Genomic DNA, 24,645 nt, shown 5'->3' with positions numbered 1-24,645 from the left:
CTGTTGTGTAGAAAGGAAGTGAACCACTTGAGAACAGTTCCAGATAAGCCCATTCTTGTGTTTAGTAGTTCGAGTAAATTCTCATGTTTAACGGTGTCGAATGCTGAAGAGAGATCAAGAAGGATGAGGAGGCAGGTGTCGTTTTGGTCTAGCATTTGAAGTGCGTCGTCAATTATGTGAGTGATAGCAGTTTCTGTACTGTGTCCTGCTCGGAAGCCTGATTGATGAGGGTTGAGGAGATCAAACTGTTCAATGTGTTTAGTCAATTGTAATTGTGCGCATTTTTCCAGTAGTTTGGCGAGAGTGGGGATATTAGTAATGGGACGGTAATTGTTCAGATCAGAGGGGTCGGCTGTAGGTTTCTTTAGTATAGGTGTGACTTGTCCAACTTTGAGGGAGTCAGGTATGGTTCCTTGTTGAAGTGAGCTGTTGATAATTTGAGTCCAGAGTGGGAGAAGCAAAGGGGTAAAGTCTTTTACAGCATTAGCAGGAAGGGGGTCTGTGAGGTGATTGGATGGTTTCAAGGTGCTGAGCAGGAGGGAGTTTCGCGCACAGTGCTGAGTGGTTGGGGTTGTTCCTTGGATTGTGCTCTGATTAGCTCAAACAGTTTTCTCGGGCGGTTTTTTGCTTGGTCGAGCTGGAGGCTGAAGAAGTCTAGTTTTGAGCGTTTTATTTTCCTGAAATAGGCGTTTCTCTTTTTCTTCAGCGTTTTTAGGTGCATTGCAGAGGGAGCTGATCTCCAGGTGCGTTCTGCCATTCGCATGTCTCGTCTATCCTCATTGAGACTTCCGTCGTACCATGGATTGGAGATTTTAGTAGAGACTCTTTTTAGCTGCATAGGTGCAGCCTCATTAATTATTGAGGTCATAACGTTGAGGTAGTGGTCAGTCAGGGATTGAACGTCCTTGGCGCCGGTCGGTGGGAGTAGGAGATTGCAGCTGTTAGGAGGCAGAGAGCTTGGGTTGAGTTTTTTCAGGTCTCTTTTCCAGACTTTGGGCTTGGTGGATTGAATCGGGTTCGATTTTACTTTTTCATTGATGAAGAATGTGACAATATGGTGATCTGACCAGTCACAGGGTTGGATGGACTCGAGTTGGATGGAGTCCTCTTTGGAGATGATAAGGTCGAGGATAGAGCCTTTCTCGTGGGTCGGGCTGTTGCATATTTGGGTGAGGTCAAGGGCATTGAGGAAACTTTTAAGACTATTTACCACTGCGTCATTGCGATCGTTCCAGTGGAGGTTGAAGTCGCCAAGGTATATTTGGGTGAGCTACCGTCCGGAATTGGTTGAAATCATATCCATGATTTATTGGGAAAAGGTGAGGTTGTCTCTAGGTGGGTGGTAAATGTTGTGTAGAGAGCATATCGGTTTGCCCTCATTAATAATGTCGAGGCAGATGTATTCACAGAATGATAGGGAGGTGGACTTGCCTTTCATAACGGAGAGGTTGTTCCTGTAGATGCATGCGATTCCGCCACCTATTTTGCCTGACCTGTCAAGTCTAATGATGTGGTAGTTGGGTGGAACCAGAATGTCCATTATAGGTGACGAGGATTCAGTTAGCCAGGTTTCAGTCAGAATGATTAGGTCAAGGTCCAGCGTTAAGAGGAGATCAGCGATGGCAGCGGAGTGTTTCGAGGCCGATCTGCAGTTGAGGAGAGTGCATTTGAGACGGGGTGTGTTGAGGGCGGTAGAAGGTTCTAGAGAGAGAGGGACTTTTCTAAGGTTATTGGGGATGGAGGTTCTGCTGTTTAGTGTGGGGGGTCTGAGAGATTTTGGGTGTATCGTGGGAATGTTGAGGTGTGTGGTGGATGTGTGTTTTTGGGCGGCTGGGTCGTATGAGCGGAGGAGAGTGAGTGTGTCGAGGTCCGAAAGAGGGTTGCAGGGGCGACGAGGGCGGTTGTTGCGATTGCTAACGGGGATTGAAGTCCAGTGTGGGGAGTGTTGGGTGAGCGAGTCAACCGAAAGGGTGGGGGACATGTTGGTAGGGGAGGTGGAGGTGGGTGAGGGGTTGCAAGGGCGACGAGGGCGGTTGTTGCGATTACGAGCAGGGATTGACGTCCGGTGTGGGGAATGTTGAGTGAGAGAGTCAACCGGAAGGGTAGGGGACAAGTTGGGAGGGGTGGTGGAGGTGGGTGAGGGGTGTATGGTGTGTGTGGAGAGTAGTTCTTTGAGAATGTGTATGTCTCCTTTGATCTGGATGAGGGTGGCCATAATCTTGTCCAACGTGGGGTAGGTGTTGGGGGTGGGGGTGGAAGTTAAAGGTGAATGACTGACCAGGGAATTGGCGTGCAGGTGGGGAGTGGGCTGGTGTTGGTGCAGGGGTCCGTTGTGTTAGTGTGCGAGATGGTGTTAGGGAGGAGAGATGGTTTGGGCGGGAGGGGTGCGGATGAGGTAGGGAGGAGGTTGGTGGGATGAGTGAGGGCATTGGTGGTAAGCGGAGTGATCAAGGTGGAGGATGGGTGTATGTTAGTGGAGATGAGGGTGCAGGAAGGGTAATGGGGGCTGAGAGTGGGTGGAGAAATGGGATTGGAGATGGTCCTGTTGTGGGGAGGGGGAGTTAAATTAAGAGAGGAGGTGTGTTCTGCGTAGTTTGTTAGAGGGAAGTGGGGACTGAGAATGGGGGGATAAAGGGTGGGATTTGTCGTTGTGCGTGTCGTTCTGGTGCAGAACTGGGTTAGATGTGTTGTCGGTGAGAGTTGTGATGTCAGGGGTGAGCGGAGTGTTAATGTCGGCTGTGATGTCATGGGAGAGAGGAGTGTTAATGGTATGCGTGGAGGTCCGAGGGCCGGTAGGGGGGGTGGGGGTGCGAGTGGTGTATGAGGGGGAAAGATCTGTGTCTGTGTTTGAAGCGTGAGTGGTCCCTACCTGGTGCTGAACTGGGATAGAAGGGTTGTGGGTGGGAGCTGAGAAGTCAGGGGTGGTAGATGTGTCTCTGAATGATGAGTGTATAGTATCTACCTGGTGCTGAGCTAGGTTGTGGGTGGTTGGAGCTGTGAAGTCAGGGGTGGTAGGACTGGGGGAAATATGAGTGTCGGTCCGCGGATTGGAGAGGTGCTCTATGAAAGTGGGGAACAGGTTGTCTAGTAGTTCCAGGTTCCTGTCTGTGGATTGAGATAGGACCATTCCATTATTGTAAATAGTGATGGTGGCTCTACCTGGGAAGAGTTGGGATGGTGTGATGGAGAGAGTTAGGCCATGAGCGGATTTCCTGGTGGTGGAGACGGTGAGTAAGGTGAGGAACGCTTTTCTCCATTGAGCTCTGCGTGTGGTGTGGAAGATGATATCGGTGTTCAGGGTTCCATTGACCGGTGAGAAGTAGGTGTCGGCAAAGGGGGTTTCAGGTTGGGACCTCAGGAAGTTGTGTTTAAAGCGTTTAGCGGCTTTTTTGGTGAGTGTGGATGGGTAGTTTATTTTAAATGTGTGCTTGCCGATGGGATCCATGTTGGGGTGGCGTTTTAGGTGGGTATGGGAGGATGAACTAAGGTGGTACACGTGTGCAAAAAACAGATGCAAACAGTAAATTACATGGAAACAAAAGTGACACTAGTGAGCAGCCAACATAATCAAAAATATAGGAGGTAGCAATTGGTGCAGTCCAGGAATAAAAGTGAAATGGGTGCAGCTTACAAAAAGAAAAGAAAAATATCCAAAAATATGAGGTAGCAATCGGTGCGATACATAATAGAAAAGTGAAATGGGTGCAGTTTATAAAAATGTACAGTATACAAGTAGGAGTATAATACTAATGATATACAGGAACAAAATACAGGTGCAAATACAGAGCTAAATGATTCTAAAATGAGACTAGAGAGCAGCCAGAAATATATGAGGTAACGATCGATGCATTAAATACAAGTAGAAGTGTAATACTGCAATAAAAGGCAGACATTCGCTAATTGAGAATAGACTAAAGAGGCCAGTTCTTAGGGTGTGATCATATAATGAAAAAGACTAGTCCATGATGGCCTCCAAAGAGAGAGAGAGACCAGTCTAAAATGGCCGCCAAATTGTAGTGATTACAGAGTTTAGTTTCCCTTTCTACTTTGGGTAGGTCGAGTTAGTCCATCTTCCATGTTACTTGAAGGGGAGGAGAGAGTTCAGCTTCTATGCTGCTCGATGGTGAGGAGAGAGGCTTATCTCTGTTTTGCTGATCCCTGACCTCGTTGGTATGTAGCCTCATGGTCATCTGGTAGGCAGGGGGGCGATTTATGGCTCCAGATTATGGCCCCAGCCATATTGGCCAATGGAGAGTGAAACTGCCGCAAAGCCAGCGAAAATACACAGCATACATATACCAGTTTAAAATTCCGGGCATAAAGTGAAAAACCGTTTTTTAAGTGTATAAAGTGATGGTTTTGCGTGCAAAATTCTGGGCAGAAAGTGAGAAACCGGCAAGAGTACTTAAAATGATAGATTTGCGTGCTGTTACCTTCCGGGTCGCCACTGACGCTGCTCAGATAGTTTTGCGTGCAGAATTCCGGGCATGGAGTGAAAAACCGGCATGAGTATTTGAAATCATAGGTTTGCGTGCAGTTACCTTCCGAGTCGCCACTGACGCTGCTCACATCAGGCACCTCCAAAGCTGCGCAGTGGCTGCCCAAAACCCACAAACAGGGCACACCGGAGCCGCTCTAGATGCCAACTGCTCCGTTCTCGATGATCCACTGGGAGGGGGGAGGGGGACGAAGCCTCCAACCGGAAAGCCCACTATCTCCCGCGCCGGATCGTTCCGCACCAATTCTCGTCCGCTTGTCTCCCGCCCCGTCGGCTTCAATGACACTGATTGGGGGGGGGGGGGGGGAGGAGGGGGGGGCGGCGAGCCCTCCATGGCAGCAGGGCGCCGTCCTCTCCGGGCGCCACCGGGGCGCGAGGGATCCAGCCCCCGGACCGAGAAGACAGGCACCCAGATCGCCGGGACACGCAGCGCAGGCAGGTACACAGGCCGCCGAGACGCCACACCGACCTCCTGGAGTAGAGACGACAGGTCCTCCCGCCGCGGTCCAGTCCAGGGTCTCCGGGCAGTGCAGGGGTTCAGATGCAGGTGGTGGTCGGTCCAGTCTGGGGTCTCCGGGCAATGCAGGGGTTCAGATGCAGGCGGTGGCCGCGGGAAGGCAGGGCACCTCCGCACTCATGAGGGCAGTGAGATCCAGTCGTCCGCCATAGACGAAGGCATTGGGACTCAAGTCGTCCGTCAGGAGCCACCCAGGCGTCCTCAGCATGGCTCCGGGCTCAGGTCCATATTCACCAAGTCCGGTGCAAACGAAGATGATCTCAGGCGGGTCGGACACCTCCGACGGCACGTCACAGCCCAGCCTCAGCCGTCCCAAGCTCTGCCGATGCTCCGCCTAAGGCTGCAGGGGTCCCAGCCGTCAATGCTGCAGGTACGTGTTTTACATCGAGATTCCAGTTACTTTTAAATCCTGTTACTTGTTTTTAATCCAGTTACTTGTTTACGATCCAGTTACTTGTTTTCCTCGCCGAAGGTGATGCGTGCTATCAGGGATAATTCCAGGAAGGGATCCCCAGCACTAGGAGCTCCGGGCTAGAGCTCCTACCAGGCGGCCATCTTGAGCCAATTGAAATGAAATATTGCGACAAACAGCTTTAAGAACACTTTTTTTGTCACTGCTATCCATGAACCCTAGCCCCTTAATCCCCTCTAAACTTCGGTTTTAAGCAAATATTTGATATGTTATCTGCATATAAAAGACCAACAATTAGTGAGGCACCATAGCACTTTCTTATTCTGGGTGCCATTTTTCTGGTGCCCCATTTGTGTATAGTGGCAGCTTTTGTATGGTGCGTAGGGTTTACTAGGAGTCTAATTTAGTAAATGTTTCCAAAGATTAATGTGAAAGTAAAGTAGGTAAATCCTGCTAAAGAGAGATCTTTGTGGAGTGTTATGTGCCTTCCTGGGTATCTCAAAGGGCTTAAGTTTTATGTTGGACAGGGTGTCAGGTCATTCATAGCCTGGCCCTTGACGATTGTTTACAGGTAGGCATCACTAGTTTTGTAAATACCTATAACATGAAGTTATGCACATCGATAGAGAACTTGATTAGTAACTTCATACCCAGGATGGCGGGTATAAGCAGAATGTTGGCAAGCTTCTATGTGGGGAATGATTTGTTGCAAGGAAGTTGAATTGTAGTGTGACTTATGTGGCGTCATGTGAGTGATTGCAGTGGTGCTCTTATCCTCTATATGGTTGCACTGCTTCATAGATTAATAGTGGGACAAGAAGTGAGAGATAGAGCATGCATGCACTCGCTTTATATTAATTGACTGTTGTACATAATTCTGCTCCCCTCTACATAATTTTTTCAGAGTGCCAGTAGATCAGTCCACGGCATGTGGTGTGTGCAGCTGTCATGACAAACACTGTACAATCCCTGAAGAGGCAAGTGAGAGACACACAGGGAAAGGTGCTCCACAACCATTCATACATAATTTTGGGAGTACCTCCATGGGTGATAGGAAGAGCTCATAGACCTTTCAGGGTGTGTGTGTGTGTGTGGGGGGGGGGGGGGGTTACGAAAGCATACATGTTTGCTGGTGTCCGTAGGCCAAGGTAGAAGCTATAGCAAGAATTAGATACAGCTAGACAAGATTATAGCACGCTCGAATTACAGGCACCTAGCATAAATGATCCACAGGGTCCACATAGTAAACAGAGTGGCAAGCCCATGGTATGCACTGTATACAGGCTGCCATCATAAGCAGACAGAAGAGACAGTTCATAGATGGTCTAAGGACCCCCGCCCAGGATTACCTATTTCACAGCAGTCATCTCTATGCATTAGACATAGGTCATCTTCATACTGATCTATAATTAGTTCAGAAGTGATGAAAAGCAGCTGGGTATGGCCACAGAAGCTACTTTCACTGCGCTTAGAAATACACTTCCAAAGTCATATAGAAAATACTCAAAAGGACACTAACCAGGAGTTTGCCATCTATTATAAGAAATGATACAACTCGGATGTAAATGTGGTTCACAGAACGCAGGAACGCTACATATGATACGTTGACCTACCCAGCTAAGTGCTGAACTTATCTGCACACTTAGATACCCAACTTTCTTTAGCTAAAACTAAGTCAGCAATAGACCAATTGACTACAGGGGATATACTAAGTAGTTATGGGGTGCTTTTAAAATTCTACAGAGCTTAACAATCTGTACTATCACAGCGGCTGCAGCAACGTTTTTTACCTGCTTGTAAGAAAGGCGTATTTACCCCTACTTGTAAAAAAGCGATTATTCCGATGGTACTAAAACTAGTGATTATTATGAGGGTACTAAAGATCAGCTAGATTGCTTCTTCGACTCATCCGTCTATATTAATCTTAGACAATAAAATCCTAGGTAAGATCCTATAAGGTAGACTACATGTAGTTCTCCAGCAAATTATTTACGTAGCTCAACAAGGTTTTGCTCTATAAAAGAATACAGCAACTAACCTACACATATTATTTATTGTTACAGATTTCAGATACTAAAATATAGAGTTTACGTAGCTGTGATCTCCATAGAGGTGAAAATGACGTTTCATACACTTGAGTGGAATTACCTTTTCTTGGTTTTGAAGAAAAAGGGATATGCGGAAGTGATCCTTTCATGGATCAAACTCCTCTAAGCCAATCCCAAATCGCGCATTAAAACTGGCAAAATACATCAGATCATAATCAAATATAACAAGGGGCTAGGTAAGGCTGCCCCCATCACCACTGTGGTAATTGCTGGCAATGGAACCTTTCACAAGCGCACATGCAACAAACGGGGGACCAGACTGGCTTAGTGATACAAGACCATACTTATACTGGCTCAAAATACAAAGACTATGGCCCTGATTTGTCCGTCCAACACCATATGGGTCTGGAAACTGCCCGGTCATAGGTCTACAGTTCCCAGCAGCCAATTAGGATGTGACGACCCATAGAGCGACTGAAACATCCCTTTTGCTATAGCAGCTTGTGCGCCGGGCGGAAAAGGCCTGCAGCAAAAGCTGCAATAGCAAAATGGATGTTTTTGAACATTCCTGCACCGCGTGGCACACGGTGCAGCCCATGCATAATAGCCAAGGGCCAGGAGGAATGGGGGCCCTGCTAGGGGCCCCCAATACCACTTTCCGCCAGCTATTCGTTGTCAAAAAGGCAGACATGGAATGGCTGTCGGAAACCAACCTAATAATCCCGATGGGGGGAGCTGCGCCATTAAGAGATGTTGTCTTTCCGACACACCGACAGGCTCCTTGAGCCAGTCGGAAGCGCAGTGGACGGTTCCTCCGCCCACCACATCATTGTGCGGCGGGCAGACTACTATGTCAGATGTCAGTGGGTCCAACACTGACCCACCAGCATCCTAATCAGGCCCTTTGCTTTGCTGTACCTCTGGGATGTTCGCACAGGCCTTCCAATAGGTTTCAGGGCTAAAAACATTATTTTTTTTGCTTAACACCAATTGGGGAGGAGGCAATGAAATAGTTAATAGTCAACATGTTATAGTTTAGTTTCAGGCAATTTAGACAGAGCTTTGGCAGTTGCCAGATCACCCATTAGATTTAGAAAAAACTAGGCCCTTTCCGCCGTACCCAGGCTACCGTTAAAATGATACTTTTACTTCATCTGCTATATTATTTTTCCACCCTTCCTGTTGTAGTCAGAAACTTTTTGGGGGTGTCGATTCACTGATGAAAATCCTTCCTTGGTGGTATAAGCTAGACATTTTTACCATGGATACATTCAATAAAATCAAGCAACACTGTATACCCCACTACCACTGTGGGCTCCATGTAGTTTTCACTAAATCAAACAAATGACTGACTTGATCTTATAGAACAGTGCCTATATCATACATATAGGACCGCTTTGCAGCTCTGGGCATCGTTTGTCCTTTGCAGAATTAAGACCTATTCTTAACATATGGAGCCTTGGAAAGAGCGGTTAAATCCATCTGGAGTCTATCACATGATGGAACCTGAAAAAGATCGCGCCCTGCTGATACTTTTGACATGGGCCTGAGACAATTGTGTGATCTTCAATATGTATACATCTGTTAGACCTACACAAGGTAAGGACTCAAGTACTCTAAAGGGTTTTGGGAAAGTGACTTAGTAGCGGATCTTACAGACGTTAAATGGGCGGTCTCTCTCTGGTATATTGGTAAAAGCTCTAGGAATGCTTCTCTGAAATTTTAACAATTCAGCTACCTGCACTGTACTTATATTACCGCATCAAAATTGCAACTAATATTTCATACTGTTTCTGATGCATGTGTAGATGTTCTAACCCTGAAGCAATATTCTTGCATATGGTATGGTGATGCCTTATCACTGGAACTTTCTTGTGTAAAACAAATAACTTGATTCCAAACCGGGCAGGTAAACAGCGCTTACTGGCAGGCAAATGTGTGTTCTTGGACTTACAACTAGACACAAGGCAGACAAGATGAGATGCAGATTCATTGATTTGACCCACTTGACAACAAAAGGAGCTACTGCAAACTGTTCGAAGTCACCTCATGTCCTGGAAATTACCAAATGGAGGTTTGAGTTCTACAAATGGGCACAAGATGAAGACTCTGTGCTTTTGCGATACTGCATGAACAAGCTAACCAAGTTAACCAAATGGGACTCAATTCTGCTCAACATGAATCCAAAATCAGATGATACACCACTGACACATTTGCTCATTAATCTGATCTTACTTATCTATGACCCTTTGATATTAACTAAATATCTAATCTCCTAAACTGATAACGGGACATATTTTAAGATCTGACATTCACTTCTCTGATTTTAGCCCAGGTATGATGACAATATACTTCAGTGTAAGTCTCTCACACCTGTTATTGTTTTCTCTCACTTACTGTTAAATGGATTATGCTGTACTAGGACACTCCTTTTGCACACCTCCTGCCTTCGACTGCTAATGGCGTCTTCTTGGAACTGGACTTTGTTAATTTAAAGCTAATTTTAAGGAATTGGGTTATTGGTTGAGATGGGGGTAAACTCAACTCAAGCAAAAACTACAGTCATTGCCAGGGTGAATCACAAAAGTCACAAAATTAAGCTGTGCTTAATCTTCTGGTAGCTTGGCACTAAAGTAGTCAGGCTCAGCTTAAAGGCAATGTATGAAGTATTATGTAGCACTCAAACGGTAACAAAGGGAAAACAACACACAAGAAAAATCCCACACCAATTTAGCAAATAGAGTAAAATTTAATAAATAAAATTTGAATAATGAATTAAATCCACAGTAGAACTGAAGTGATGGCATCTAGTCACGCGAGACTGGAGCAAAGTCAAAAGCGATGGAGCGCGGTTTGGATACACAAGGCTTACCTTCAGACTTGAAAGACATTTTGAACAAACATTCAGAGAAGGTAAAGTTCAGCAGGGCACGGCAGCCGGAGGTGTCTGAGGTGGAGTCCTGATCAGGGAGCCATCAGTCAACGTCAAGGTGAAGATTTCTACGTTTGACCTTTTTTGGGTGTTGAAAATCTCCAGTGGCCGAAGGTGCAGGCTGCAGCCAAAGAGGGTTCCAAGAGGCTGGATACCCCTTCAGAGAGGAGCCCCTCAACAGGACTTGCTGCTGCAGAGAGAGAAGAACATAGCGGGAGCTACCGCGAAGTGAGGCTGACCGGCGATGCCCCTTGGACGGATCTGTAAGCAGATTAAATAGCTTTAAGACATCTACTACACAAGCCACATAATAGTACAAAAACAGGTCACAAAACACAAAAAAAATACTCTTTATTTGTTTGGTAATTTAATATTTGGCAATTTTTGCCTGGTCTGCTTCACTTTTATTCATGCTTTAGCCAACACAAGAGGCCAGCTGGAGTGAGTGTGGCAGTATTTTGATATATGTACAGATACATAATACTGAATTGAGGAAGGGTCATCAAGAGATTTTTTGACAAGACAGCCCTGCTCAAGTAGTAGGGAATACCCTAAGATGGCAAAACACGTGTTGGCTAAAGCACTAATAAATGTGGAGTAGAATAGGCCAAAATTGCAGAACATTAAATCACCAAACAAAGAAAGACTTTTTTCGTGTTTAGTGACCTCATATTGTGCTATTAAGTGGATTTTGTAGCCTGTGCCCTAAAGCTATTTATTTCCATTGCCAGTCTTTGATTGGGATTGGGGGAGGGAGGTGAATCTTCTTCAATTAAGAGCATTGCGGCTGAAAAAACAGTTTGTAAGTAACTCTTTGTGACCTTCTTCTGAGCGCCTTAGACCTAATTAATTCACCTGTTTCGAATTAGGATCGGCAAGCAGGTAGGTACCGGTCTCCTGTCATTTCTCAGGTCACTTTTTGATGGAAGATTTTCTGTGTCCCAGATTTAGGCTGGAGAAGCACCTTTAGCATCACTTCTAAGGTACCAGGACTGGTTGGACACCACTTGGAGGGGTCAGGACTCATTCTAGAAAGAGAGCAGGTGCTGGTTCAATGTCTTTGGAGCTTGTTATATCACTGGGGCTCACACAGGAGGCCAGCCAACTAGCCATTGGAATCACTCGGACAGTTCTGGGATCAGTCAGCAAAGCAGTTCTGAGAGTACATGCAAGCTTAAGCAGCAGGGCAGTGCTCTGGTAGCAGCATGGCAGTCATCTGAGGTAAAAATCTGGCCTCAAGCAGCAGGGCAGTCTTCTAAAGCATAAGGCGGTCCTTCGGGAGGTCCTCCGAAGGTCCAGGAGTGTATTAAAGAATGGCTCAGGAGATCCAATATTTTTAACTGGTGCCAGCCCTTGAATTCGGGGAAACGTCCAGACTACCCAACATTTGGTTCTGAAAAGGTCTTTGCTTTGCCTGCTCTGGATTCAAGTGGTCTAAAGTAACAAAAGGCTGGTGTCATGTTCCTTTGTGAGTGTGCTGGAGGCAGCCCTTTGAAATTTAAGTGGGGCTTGGAACAGCTCAAACCCACCCATCCTGGCATCACCTAGACATCATTACGATGGCGGTCGGACGAGCGTCTGACTGCCATCATATTGGGAGGGAGATCGCCCGACATGTAGTCGGTGGCTCAACCCACATTATTACAATGCAACCACAATGAAGGCGGTTAGAAACATGTAGTTTTCAATTGGGCTTCTGCTGCGGTCGGGAAAAGGGCCGCAGCATAAGCCACAATTGAAAAAGGCATGTTTTTTAAACAACCATGCACCATTTGCCAGGTACCATGTGGCGCCTGGCAAACGGTGCATGGGTGTTTGTTGGGGCCTCTGCCCTTACATGGCGGTCGGACCGCCATGTAGAGGCAGAGGGAAAAGGGACATCTTAATCCCTACGGCGGTGCTTCCGCAGGCCCGCCCCCATTGTAGGCTTGTTGCGCCTGTCGGAGGCATCAGTAGGTCCCTCTGCCCGCTGCTCTCCAAACAATGGCATTATTATGTGGTGGTCGGATTGCAGCCTCCAATGTTGGACGGACTGCCACCGACATCATTATCGGGCACCTAGTCTCGCTCTGTCTCACTGTTAGGGTAACTGCCAACTTTTTACAGTCATGTGACCCAGGACACAGCTGCTGGCACCAAATGGTTAGGAAAAGAAAATGGAATTATTTTAAGTGAAATTTTCAGAATTCAATAAATCAGTAGATTTGTAGAGCGGTTCTTGTCACCTGTGAGGTAATCCAGGCACTGGTAGGGTCCAGGTGATTAGCCGAATAACTAGGTCATCAGGGACTTTCGTAACTCTAAAAGAGATGGGGAGGTCCGTAGATGAAAAAGCTAGCTCGTTCCATGTCTTTGCTGCTATGTAGGAGAAGAAACGACCTCTACATCTGCTATGTTGGATGATGGAGTTGGGGGTGGGGGGGGGGAGGGAGATTAGAGAAAGGGAGGTGGAGCAGAGGTGAGAGGATGGACGTTCAGGCGGTGGTTCAAGTAGGCGGGTCCGCAGCTGTGTAGGGCCTTGTATGCATGGTTCAGGAGCTTGAACTCGCATCTTTTCTGCACATGGAGCCAGTGGAGCTCCCTGAGGAGTTCCACTCATCATCATCTTCATCAGGGCCACCAGGATGTGTCCCATGGGGAACTTTTGTTTCCAATAATCTGTACCTCTATATTGTCAGAGTTGAACTTCAGGCAGTTGTCCTTCATCTAGTTGGCAATGTCTGTCATGCAGTTGTGGAAGTTGGTCTTGGTGGTGTCTTCATAGAAGCAGAGGATGAGTTGTGTGTCATGGGCGTAGGATAAGATGTTGAGTCTGTGGGTTTTAGCGATGCTGGGCAGAGGTGCCATAAGGGTTGACGAGGGTGTGGCTGAGGAAGGATCCTTGGGGTATTCCACAGATAAATTCCTTGGGTATGGAGGTGAAGGGGGAAGGCAGACTTTTTATGATCTCTCAGTGAAGAAAGAGGAGATCGATCTGAGAGTGACTCCTAGGATGCCCATGTTGTGCAGCCTTGTGATGAGGGTGGGAGACTGTATCGAAGGCTGTCGAGAGATCTAGGAGAATCAGAGCCGCAAGCTCTCTTTAGTCGGGTGAGACTTGGATGCTGTCAGTATCCTCAATGAGGGCTGTCTCGGTGCAGTGGTTGCTACAAAATCTGGTGGGAGGAGTCGAGTAGGAGGTTTCGCTCCAGATGTGAGGAGTATTGTTGGTTGATGGCTTTTTCTAATGCTTTGGCTGAGAACGGGAGCAGGGAGATCGGCGGTAATTGTTGAGTTCGCTAGGGTCTACCCATGGTTTCTTTGGTAGGGCATTGACTTCTGAGTTTTTCAGGTCCTCGGAGAAGGTGGCCCTGGAAATTGAGGTGTTGAATAAGGTGGTGAGTACATCGCAGATTCTGGCTTTGCCTTTGATGAAGATGTGGTGAAGGCATGGGTTGGTTGTGGCCCCTGAGTAAACCAAGTTCATGATGGAGGTGGTGCCCTGTGGAGCGAGCTGTTGCCATTCGGTTATTCACATGTCTGTAGTGGTAGCAAGGTTGATGTGTTGCTTGAAGAAGTTGGTAGCCTTGGGCTGGGATTTGAAGTTTTTGTAGATGTTGGTGATCTTGTCATGGAAGATGTTTGCAAGGTTGTCGCAGAGATCCTGTGAAGGGGTAATGTTGTTTGTTGCAGCTGATGGGTTGGAGAATTCTTTGACAATGTTGAAGTGTTCTTTGCAGTTATTAGAGCTTGATTCGATGCTTGAGGCTAAGGCCTTTTTGTTTGATTCTCTCAACTGTCTGTGGTAGAGGTTGAGAGCCGTCTTGTGGTGTCAGTGGTGTGTTCAGGGTAGGGCTGGTCGGTGGGCTGGTGTGTGTGTGTGTGTGTTTTGGGAGGGAAGTGGCAGTGGGTGCAGGCGAATGGCCCTACTGAGGAGTGTGGGTTGGCGTGGTGCCAGTGTTTGCTGCAGCGTCGAGGATGTAGAGCTTGACGTTGGTGTATCTGCTGGGGCGGGAGGGTGTGGCGCTGGGCACTGACGGGCTTGCCTTTCGTGCTGCAACATGCATTAAGTAGGCCCTAGGTTGGGTGGGGCTTCTGTTGGTGGGTAGACCGGTGAGCGGGAAAACCAAGGCAGGAAACCCCGGGCAGGAAAACCCGGTCAGCGGCGTTGTCACTGGAACAGGTCGGAACAAGCAGGAACTGGAGGTCACAGGCAAGTGGCAAGCTGAGTACCCATGTCCTACCTTTTAAGTACACTGCATACTGCCCTATGGGCTGTTAGGGCCGACCTTAGGGGTGACCTATATGTATTAAAAAAGGGAGGTTTAGGTCTGGCAAAAGGTATTTTGCCAGGTCGAATTGACAGTTTAAAAGTGCACACAGGCTGCAATGGCAGGCATGAGATGGTTTTAAAGGGCTCCCTATGTGGATGGCACTAGAAGTTCTGCAGGCATTTAAGTTACAGGCCCTGGATACATGTAGTACCACTTTACCAGGGACTTACAAGTAAATGAAATGTGCCAATTGTATGTAAGCCAATTTTCCAGGAGTGAGCACAATCACTTTAGCAATGGTTAGCAGTGGTAAAGTGCACAGAGTCATAAAGCCACACACAAATTTCAGCGAACAGAGTGGGATCAGGCAAAAAGTCAGTCATGGCGAAGACCACAACAAAGGCTGTCAGGTATAACACTACTAATGAAATTTTAAAAATATATATAAAAATAAAGAGTATCAACAAGTACGCATAGATGCATTCCATGGCATGTACTGGTTACACATTATCAAGATAAAATGCTCTTCTGGTTCATCTGGGAATGACAGAGAATCAAGTCTCAGCCTGCATGGGTAGCCAGAATAAATGTGCTATCAGGTCAGTCCAAACAAAGCATGAGTAACCCATGGGACTCACTACTTACAGTCAGCCAGGCAGATGCCCTTCTTGTATCTATCTTGAGAATGAACTCAAACCAAGCAATCAGAATTATTTTCACTCTTTTATTAGAGAAACAAAATAGGTTTGTACAGCATTACAGAACTTCGGATGGTCTTGAATTTTTCTTATCTGTGCTAGTAGCGAGACTGAAAGTTCTGTAATGAGAACGCAGTTCCACCAATGCCTTTTTTCTGAATGGAGAGAATGGACAGACGAGGGATTAATTTAGAACCAAGTGTTCTTAAGTATCCTTGTAATTTCACTCACAGCAACATTTGCTTGGCATGTGCCTTCTATCGTTCTGTAGAAGAAACAGAGTTCTTCGAAGGCATATTTTCTAGTTACTGATAGCCAATAGAGCACTGTAGGCATTGGTGGAGTATGTTCCCATGGAAGAGCATGTAGGAGCTATCTTGCTGCACTGCTTTGAATGTGGTGAATGTAGCAAAGTACTTAAGAGTGTTGCCCCATGGTAAACGCCATCCATGCAGCCACACCTGACAAGAGTGATAATGGCCTGTAGTTTTTCGTGGACAACATAAGTTGGGTTGGAGAGTTTACATGGTGAAGAAGACGTGTAATTTGTTTCACCTAAGGTATAGGGATAGATAGAAGTCCACAATCACTTCAGGATTTCTTATTTTGCTTGATTTCGATGGTGGGGATTCCAGCTCATGTGGCCAGATGTTTGTTCAATGGTAGTTACTCCAGTGTGCACAGGTCAGGATTTCAGTTTTAGTGAAGTTAATGTGCATAATCAGCATCCATGTAACAATGGAATAGAGACGGTGGACAAGTCTTAATAACTCTAGTTTCTTAGGATTTTCCAGTTTTACAATGATCTGTGTGCCTTGGTTGTCTGGATGTATGTTTGTCTTAATCTGATCTAAACTGGTGAACCTGGATCATTAAATACAAATAAACCCTGTTGAGAAGCGCTGATAATGTAAAACTAACCACATCAGTCCAACCGAGAAATGCTCATATCATGCTATCATATGGAAGGCCTACTGAAAGTAGCGCAATGTACCTGTGCCTTGGATGGCCCATTAAGACGAAGGAGAGTGCCTTGAAGGCAGACCATCAGGCTAATGGAGCTTTCCAGGCATCGGTGAGATGTGTTCCCAAGGATAAACATGTAGGAGCGGTCTTGCTGCATCATTCACAATCTGTTGCAATTTACAAAGTACTTAGAGCGGTGCCCCAAGGTACATGCAAGTCACACAATCTACATGTAACATGACAGAAGGGATACGGGCCTGCAGTTTTCTGGGGGTCCTCTTGGGTGCGGGAAAATGCATTGGAAAGTTTTCATTGTGTATAAGGTCCTTCTTGTGACTTGTTTCACGTCAGGGATCAGGAATAGATTTGAGTACTTAATTACTTCAAGAATTCTTACTCTAATTATGATGGTGGGGTCTCTACTTCTTGTTGCCAGTTCTCCAAAACTGAAATTCTGACCTGGGCACAGGGCAGTAGACACAGATTTACGGACAAGTGAAGATGCTTGATCACCATCCATAACGGTATGGAGATGGTGGTGAAATCTTAATGTCTCTAGGTTCTTAGGATTTTCTAGTTTTAGATTCTCTGTGTTGAATGACATCCTGCTAGTAGATTTGCATACATCTGATGTAAAGTGATAAACTGGGTCATTAAATACAAAAGCAACTCTGCTGAGAACTCGTATGGTTGAAAAACAAACCTGTCAGACATACTGACACATGCTCCAACTATCCCATTCCATGATGTGGGGGTTATACCATATAGTAATATCGCCTGGAGAGGTACGGCTGCCAAGAGGATTTCTTCCCATTAAGAGTTTAGTAGATCAAACTAGTGCTAACATTGTAACACCGCGTGGCAAAATATATGTGGTGAAAATCCACCAGCAGGTGGGATGAGGTAGAGGTTATGATGTCACCAGCTAGTCTTTTGAGAGCGAGGGCTCACAGCGGGTGATGGATGCTCTTTATTCAAAGTTCAATATTAAGATGTTTCATCCGTGCGTATTCGGGGTGCCTGAATTTGGATGGCAATACGAGTACCAGGAGTATATGGACATCATAGGCCAATATTTGGTCAAAAGAGCATCTGTCCGTATGATGTGATACATTGGCATATGATTCCACCTCAGTATCTTTACTCCCCTTTATACAACACTACATCAGTATGAACACCCATTTACACAATGTCACAAATCCCAAAAATCTGCATGACAAATAGAAAAACGTTCTAATCCACCTATACATCCCTAGGAACACACATACCCATTGATGCAACTCATAAACTTAGGTAAGCCAGATCTATTGACAATGCCAATGCTTAAGATGCTGGGAACAATTCCCTCACTGTATCCACAAATTATTAATGATCTATTCTAGGCAAAGTAACATTAAACACCTTCATAAATAGAAGCTTGACATAAAATTACCTTTATATCGAGCAGCCAATTCGGGGTCTGAAATACTGTATTCTGGTCGGCTCCGGGACAGTATTCCTTTTCCAAAATATCCCTAAAAACAAACATGAAAATAAATGTTACAGAGCAAATTAATAATGACATTTAGGCTCAACAAAGCAAACCTAACATTTCTGAATAAACACGAGTAATGTGTGCTGTAGTGCTCTCCACTACTGCTCTCTCTAACTGATCATGGTAGAGGATATGAACAATTTCACACACCAATATAGAAAACAATTACTGGCAAAGCCAAATAAGTCGATATTTAATTTGGCAAATCGTGGAAGGTTCTATGAGCATCTTGAAACATTTCCATTAACAGGCATTGTGTGGAATTTTTTTTCTCGATGAAAGAGGGAAAAGGACACCATGCTGAAGAAAAAGCAGTCACAAGGAGGGAGACTCCTGCAAAAATATCTTATAACAAAGCTAGAATAGAGAAAGTAATAGTATAAACAATTGCTTATGTCTATACACGATTGTAAACAGTTAGCAGAAAACCATTATTTCTGGGTGCGCTGCTCCAAACCCAAAGCTAACAAGTAATTTGACAGGCCTCAACTTTTTGTAAAATGCAGCATTATGTGTGACAGCCATACTCCTCTGGGCTGAGACAAGATGTGATCTGACAAAGTCTCAAACCAGAAGCCAAAAGACGCTAGTTTAAAAAAAGCACTAGCAAAGCCAATAGGTGCCAGCCCAACCCCCCTCCCTCCCCCATCCCCACCAAAATGATTATTTAAATGGACTGTTTTGAGTAGAGGCGCAATGGAGGACCAAGTCGGGGAAGCAATGAGGACTAGGGGGAGGGAGCAACGGAGACGTGATTTAGACGAGGGAGAGAAACATATATATATACATATATTATTTTTTTTAAGTTGGCGTGGAGAAATATTGTACAGGGTCAGGGGAGGAGGGAACAACAGATATATTGGGGTGAGAAATGGCAATGGAACGTGTGAAGCAGCACACAAGGGGGAAAACAAGTGGGGTGGAGGGATAAACAAAGAGCCCCCAGGGAGTGAATGGGGTGGTCAGCACACATGCAGAGAGCAGGAACACACATGCACAATCATGGAGCACTTAAGGAAAAATAAAAAGGTAGTGCACTAACTATGACCTGTGAAAGGAATCAAATAAGACAATCAAAAGGATGGCAAAGAAGCTAGCTCTAGGGAAGGGACAAACACAAGAAGAGGACGGCAAATCATTGCATAAGAAGCCAGCCTTTGAATAAGCAAGCCAGCAAATGAGAGTGACAATAAAGCCAATTAATCATACACGGTTGGACAGGCAGACACCAAGTTATTCTGATCTCCAGAGCCTCTGTAAAACAAGGTGCTGCAAACATTTTCACTTGTCCTAAGAACTTAATACATCTCTGAGGCATGTAGTCCATTTGGAATTTTAGGGAAACACGACACATTTTACATGAGCAATATAATGTTTCATCACTGTTTGATAGATGGATGGAAAGATAGGCAAATGGAGATCAGCCCCTCTGTCCCTCCTCCAACCTCCCCCCTCCATGTAGGGCGTAAGCAATAATGTAAAAAGCATGTAGTAACTGTTGTAAAAGTAAATACAGTAACTGTTAACAATTGCCTCCAAAATACATTTTTTCACAGAAAACATTGCATCTTTGCTTGTGGTACACCGGATGAAAGGCAGCAAGTCAGAAATGTTACCAAAATTGGAAGCTGGGATCGGAACTCAAAGGTAGGGGAATGTACTAGCGCTATAAGTTGCTACCCTACATTTTAGCTCCCAAAAGCAGACTCTAGCAAAAAACAGCACTCATATGTAATCTAAAGCTGATATGACGATGCTGCGGACCTACATTCTCCTTAGCCTGACCAGCACTAGGGATTATCTGGAAACTCCTGCCGCAATATTTATTAGGTCGAGCATTTGAGACCTCTTGTATATACTTTAGTATATACTTATATGTGCATGTACTTTGTGGTCTCTGGAGATCAGCCCTAGAACTTGTCTGCTTCCACTTAGGGACTTAGGGACTTTTTTTCCTGTTCAACTACCTCTAGTTAACTGTCTTGATAGAAAACGACCAGCAGAGGTCAGTAAAATACCAGAATTGCATTCTGCTGAGGGACTTTCTTTTTTTAATTTTTCTAGCAACTATCTATATTTAACTTTCTTGACAGAAAAAGACCAACAGAGGTCAGTAAAATACCAGATTAGCATTCTCTAGATTCCAGTCCATAAAAATTGTCTTCCACAAGCACCCGTAGAAAATAATATTTTTTTCAAATCTTGTATTTTCATTGATATGACCACCGAAGGCCCTGATTTTATATTATAAAAGAGCTTTGGACTATACCATTTCCCGCAGAAATGCAATTTTTCTCTCCATGTGGTCCCATACCCGGTGTGTCAGGCAGTTTGGTGCTTACTTTCCCTCCATGTTAAAGAACAGTAGATGTTTCAGCAGCCAGGTTAATGTGCTTCATAGCTAAATACATATAAGGTCCCGAAGGCGAGACAGATTCATTGCAAATGCTTGTTTTTTATGCTGAGGGGGCCTTAGAACAGCAAAGGCTATACAGGACCCTGAATGAGCCTTGCCTACCATTGTCCCTGTGATAGACAAGCAAGTATTGGTGGATGAGCTGGTTCAAGAAAGGCGAGTGCAGTTTGTTAGACGCAAAAACTGAAAAGCACAAAACCAATGAATGCATACATCAAATATGAATGGGAGCTTTTCTGGCAGAACTTTTTTGAGATTTCAAATGCAGAATTTAAAGTGAAAGTCTGTCTACATCCAAGCTCTGCACGTTATTTGAGTCTGGGTAATGACCTTCACCTTGGTGTCGTCACCAAAACCTGTTTGTTTTAATACATGTAACTGCCTTTACAGGGGTATCGACCCTCTCCTGAAATCGGTCTCTATATTAAGTTGGGGAAGACGGTGAAATCAACATGAAAACAGTGTGCCCTGCTTTACAAGTGTACTTTTTTCTGTAAAGACTTATTGCGTCATCTTGAGTTAACAATCCATAAGTCAATATATTTAATAGAGCAATAATTTAGCTCCTTAAAGAATTAAATAGAAAGCAGCTTGGTTCTCTTGAGCCACTGTCGTCAAAGGACGGGGAGGCGCGTCATGAATATATTTCTAAGTTCATGTTTAGAACTATCACGTCTGATAAACGCTACTAAATACAGTGATATTTGCTAATGTAGTAACGTGAAAAGCTTCCAAACGTTACTAAAAAAACAGATTTTAACTAATTTTTAAGAGTCTTCATTAGATATTTACAAGACGTTTGTTGCAGGATTTTCACGCCAAAGATGTTGTTAGTTCTGCTTGTTTTCTAGCACTTAGAGCAGGAGCCAGGCCTTTAGCTTAGCTCTGGTTCGATTCTCCCTATTAATTTGCTGGCTTGTCCACCTCTACATTTTCCCGCTACGATGCAAAGCATTAGCCTATCAGAAATGTCATGTGCATTATTGGTGTGTAGAAAAGATCCATACATAAATAATCCTTTAAGATCCGCACAAGAACATTAGTAGTTAGATATTTCCAGAGTGCCAACAGCAGGACATAAATGCACTGCCCACCAGCCTGCAGACTCCACTACTAGTTATAGTATGAGCGAAAGAAAGATGCATATTTCTATTTTATGACACAGTAGAAAAGAAACATAGTGTGTTGTAGTACTCAAGCCAGCGAGCTACATACATGACAAATTCCTAGAACTACTACAGGGATGTGTGACTAATCCCCAAACACAGCGGCAGCCCAAGTGGTAGAGAGGAAACTCGCGCAGTACGAGTAAAAAACATAAAATGCATAACATCCTTCTAGCTGCACACAAGACCAGTTCATTGACTTTTTTTCCGAAGGCGGGACACTATCTGTAATGAAACATTTTTTGAAGCATATTCTAATGGTGGATTGCTTAACGAGGTTTGCAAGATAAGGGGGAAAACAAATGAAAATCGTAGGACATCTCACTCTCTCACACGTCAGCAAAGTTTATTGTGTAAGCGTTACACTAGCAGACATGGGTAGTGGTGTTAAGCAAGGATTAACAATAACTGTCTCAAAGCTGTTGCCAAATGTATTAAGATTTGGAACCACTCTGCAACATCAGGACCATGGAGACTGATAAACCAGCAGGCAGACCATTGATCTCTAGGGGCCCTGGGCTAAATAAGGTGACAAGGGAGACAGTGGTTTTATTCTGGATAGTTTTGAACGAATATTGGATATCAGCAAACAAGATTTATTGTTGTTGAAAGGAATAAATCATGCAAAAAATCAAATAACACACCAGCAGCAGATCAATATACAAGTTGAAATATATAGCACATAGCTTTTATGGCTATACCGGAAAATAAGTGAAAAAGCAACACTCACGTGATATTCATGTGCAAAAAAGTGAGAAAAGAGAAGGCACATGGAACAGAAATTTCAGTGGCTGCTGTATCCTTTCCACCCCGTAGGTTAACAGGTGGGTAGCTTATGTCTGATTTCCTGCTAGCTACCAATATTCATGGTCTCATATAAGCAGTCCAAAACGGACATATTTATCCACGTATCGACAACATTTAACTGATTTCAAGAAGCCATCGTCTGGGCAGGTTAATTAAGGGCTTAGCAACCTCCAATCCATGAAGACTCAATAGAAGTGGATTTTAATTGAGGGTGGTGTATCAATTCTCATTTACCTAAAAAGATAAATCTGGCTTGGGATAACAGATGTGTACAGAACACGATAACCGTACCTCAAGTTTCCAAGGGTACATCACATGAAACCATAAATAATACATGATTTAAAGTAGACATAGATCTACTGCTGGTGTTTGGGGGTTATACTTTTGTATGTTTTATTCCCCTGGACAACTATACACGTGTTTCCTGCTAGCCAATATGCGTTAAAAACGATCCCAATCTGACACTTGCTCTATTTTCTAATGGGCATCAGGTTAAGAGGCTGCTATGCCACAACCACGGCCCCATTAGAGTCGAAGCATCTGAATTGTGGGGCTGGCACGTACATTTTTTTTATCACGCTGATTTTGGTGTAAGTCCGGCCTGCCTGGAAGTGTTGCATATTCTCACTGCTACGTACAATCGATGCACATCCAGCTTACTTGCATAATTAAGGCGCATTGTCCTTAATTATTCACAAGTAATTCGGCGGCTTATGTTCGCCTAGATATGCTGCACAAACACTGCATTCTTCTACTGGTTGTGAAATGTCCTAATCGCATCACATAGGTGTTGTTGCTAAACACCCGTTCCCTTTGATTACAGATGTTTAACGCCCTCTGGTGTAGAAAACACGAAGGTTGAACTTTTCTACCAGCTGTATACAGACCCTGCAGATCTGCATATTCCCGGAAACACACTGCTCATCCCATAAAAATAATGTACATCTTATAAACGTGCAGCCACCCCTCATGTATGTCTATCCATCCACACAGCCCTCGCCTTTGATTAGAAGAGCTCCGAACATCTCACCTTTGCATACAGATGCACCATATCACCAGGGCTGCTCACTAGCACGTGGTTGTTGATGATCTGTCCCCTACACAGTCTGAACTCTTCCTCCTGGGAGAAAGGAATGGGAAATGGTGCTTCATAAGACTCGTAAACTTTCCGCTTTCTCCTGGGCGGTTGGAACACTGCCTCGCACATTTTTCTTTGCACTAAAGAAACAGATGAAAAGGTAGCACTAACGAGGATAGCAAGTTCTGCACAATGGCGAATACCTAAACGTTCCTAGGAATTAGTCCACCTAGAATGACCCCCTCAGATCTCATGTGTGTGTGTCCATGCGTGAGGAGCTCATCCTTTCCGGATTTTTGCTTTGGACTCTGGGACATGTAGTTTGGGTTGACCCTTTACAAACACCGGGCTACAAATCCAAAAATGTAAAGCAAAAAAACTGAACTATGTGAGATAGTTATGCATGGACCTTTGAAACTGAAGATCTCCATCCCGTACTCAACCTATACCGTTGCTGAACTGTTAAGGGATGCCTTTACACTTCCGGGTTGCATAACAACGAATACACTGGCTGAACCTATTCTGGAAGTGGGAGGTAATGCTAATATGCTAGATAACCTATGATTGGAGCAAGTGGTACAACATCAGCCAATCTCAGCGCACTACATAGAATTTCAAAGTGTTGATTGGTTGCGGAGTCCTCAAAACGACGGAACACCGGCTCTGCCTCGATCCGAGTCTTTCTTTGGTTTAGTACGGCGTTTAATTAACTAGGATGATATCTAATCGTACCGATCTCGGGTGGTTAGAGTATTGCGAATTTGGTTTATGTCAGGACATCACGTAGAGGTTTAATAGACGGATAGGCATGTTTAATCCTGACAATTTATAGCTCGTTGGACAGACCCCGCTGCCCTCATTCCTAGAACTCAGACCCGGTTGATGACTGCTTTAGGGAGCACTGGAGCGGGGAGCTCAGTTAAGTTACCCGTTTACGAGAAAAATTTGAGATTTCCTAGCTATAGTGAAGAAAACATTGTATTATATCAAAAACGTGGAGGCGAGGATTATGCATAACGTTCCTCACTTTTTAGTAACAGCATGTTCAAAGTTAACAAACAAAAACATTGTCCACAGCACAACTCCCATGATTCATTGGCAACCACAAGCCAATAGCAGTACAGTCTGTCGAAACATAAATCCTCATTGTCAGCAATCCTTCCTCTTTCTTGCTGCAGGAAGTTAAGTCATGCGGCACTCCGTTTTGGAATCAGAACCTACGGATAAAATAACCCATTAAGTTAATTCATTCAGAGGATCGATATTCACATATCAGGGGCGGCTCTAGGTTCATAGCGGCCCTGGGCAGGGAGCGTAGGT

General features: G+C 44.8%; 1 protein-coding gene across 2 annotated transcripts in view; it reads right to left on the bottom strand.

Moving 5' to 3' along the window:
* TSEN2 (tRNA splicing endonuclease subunit 2) overlaps nucleotides 1-23,792 on the bottom strand; it is an 83,478-nt gene extending 59,686 nt beyond the window's left edge. The window contains exons 1-3 of one of the 2 annotated variants that reach the window (XM_078661419.1): nucleotides 23,497-23,792; nucleotides 23,278-23,367; nucleotides 17,757-17,838 (exon numbers count right to left, since the gene is read on the bottom strand). In XM_078661419.1, the coding sequence (XP_078517545.1) occupies nucleotides 17,757-17,838; nucleotides 23,278-23,298 (103 nt within the window). In that variant the 5' untranslated portion in view covers nucleotides 23,299-23,367; nucleotides 23,497-23,792. Of the gene's footprint in view, nucleotides 1-17,756; nucleotides 17,839-23,277 lie in introns of both variants that reach the window. The other variant, XM_078661418.1, reaches the window with a different exon arrangement.
* Between the last annotated feature and the right edge of the window lie 853 nt (nucleotides 23,793-24,645).

This window comes from Lissotriton helveticus, chromosome 9 (assembly GCF_964261635.1).
Source record: "Lissotriton helveticus chromosome 9, aLisHel1.1, whole genome shotgun sequence".
NCBI classification, from domain to species: Eukaryota; Metazoa; Chordata; class Amphibia; order Caudata; family Salamandridae; genus Lissotriton; species Lissotriton helveticus.
The sequence above is the reverse complement of the archived record's forward strand: the minus strand, read 5'-3'. Positions and strand labels throughout refer to the sequence as shown.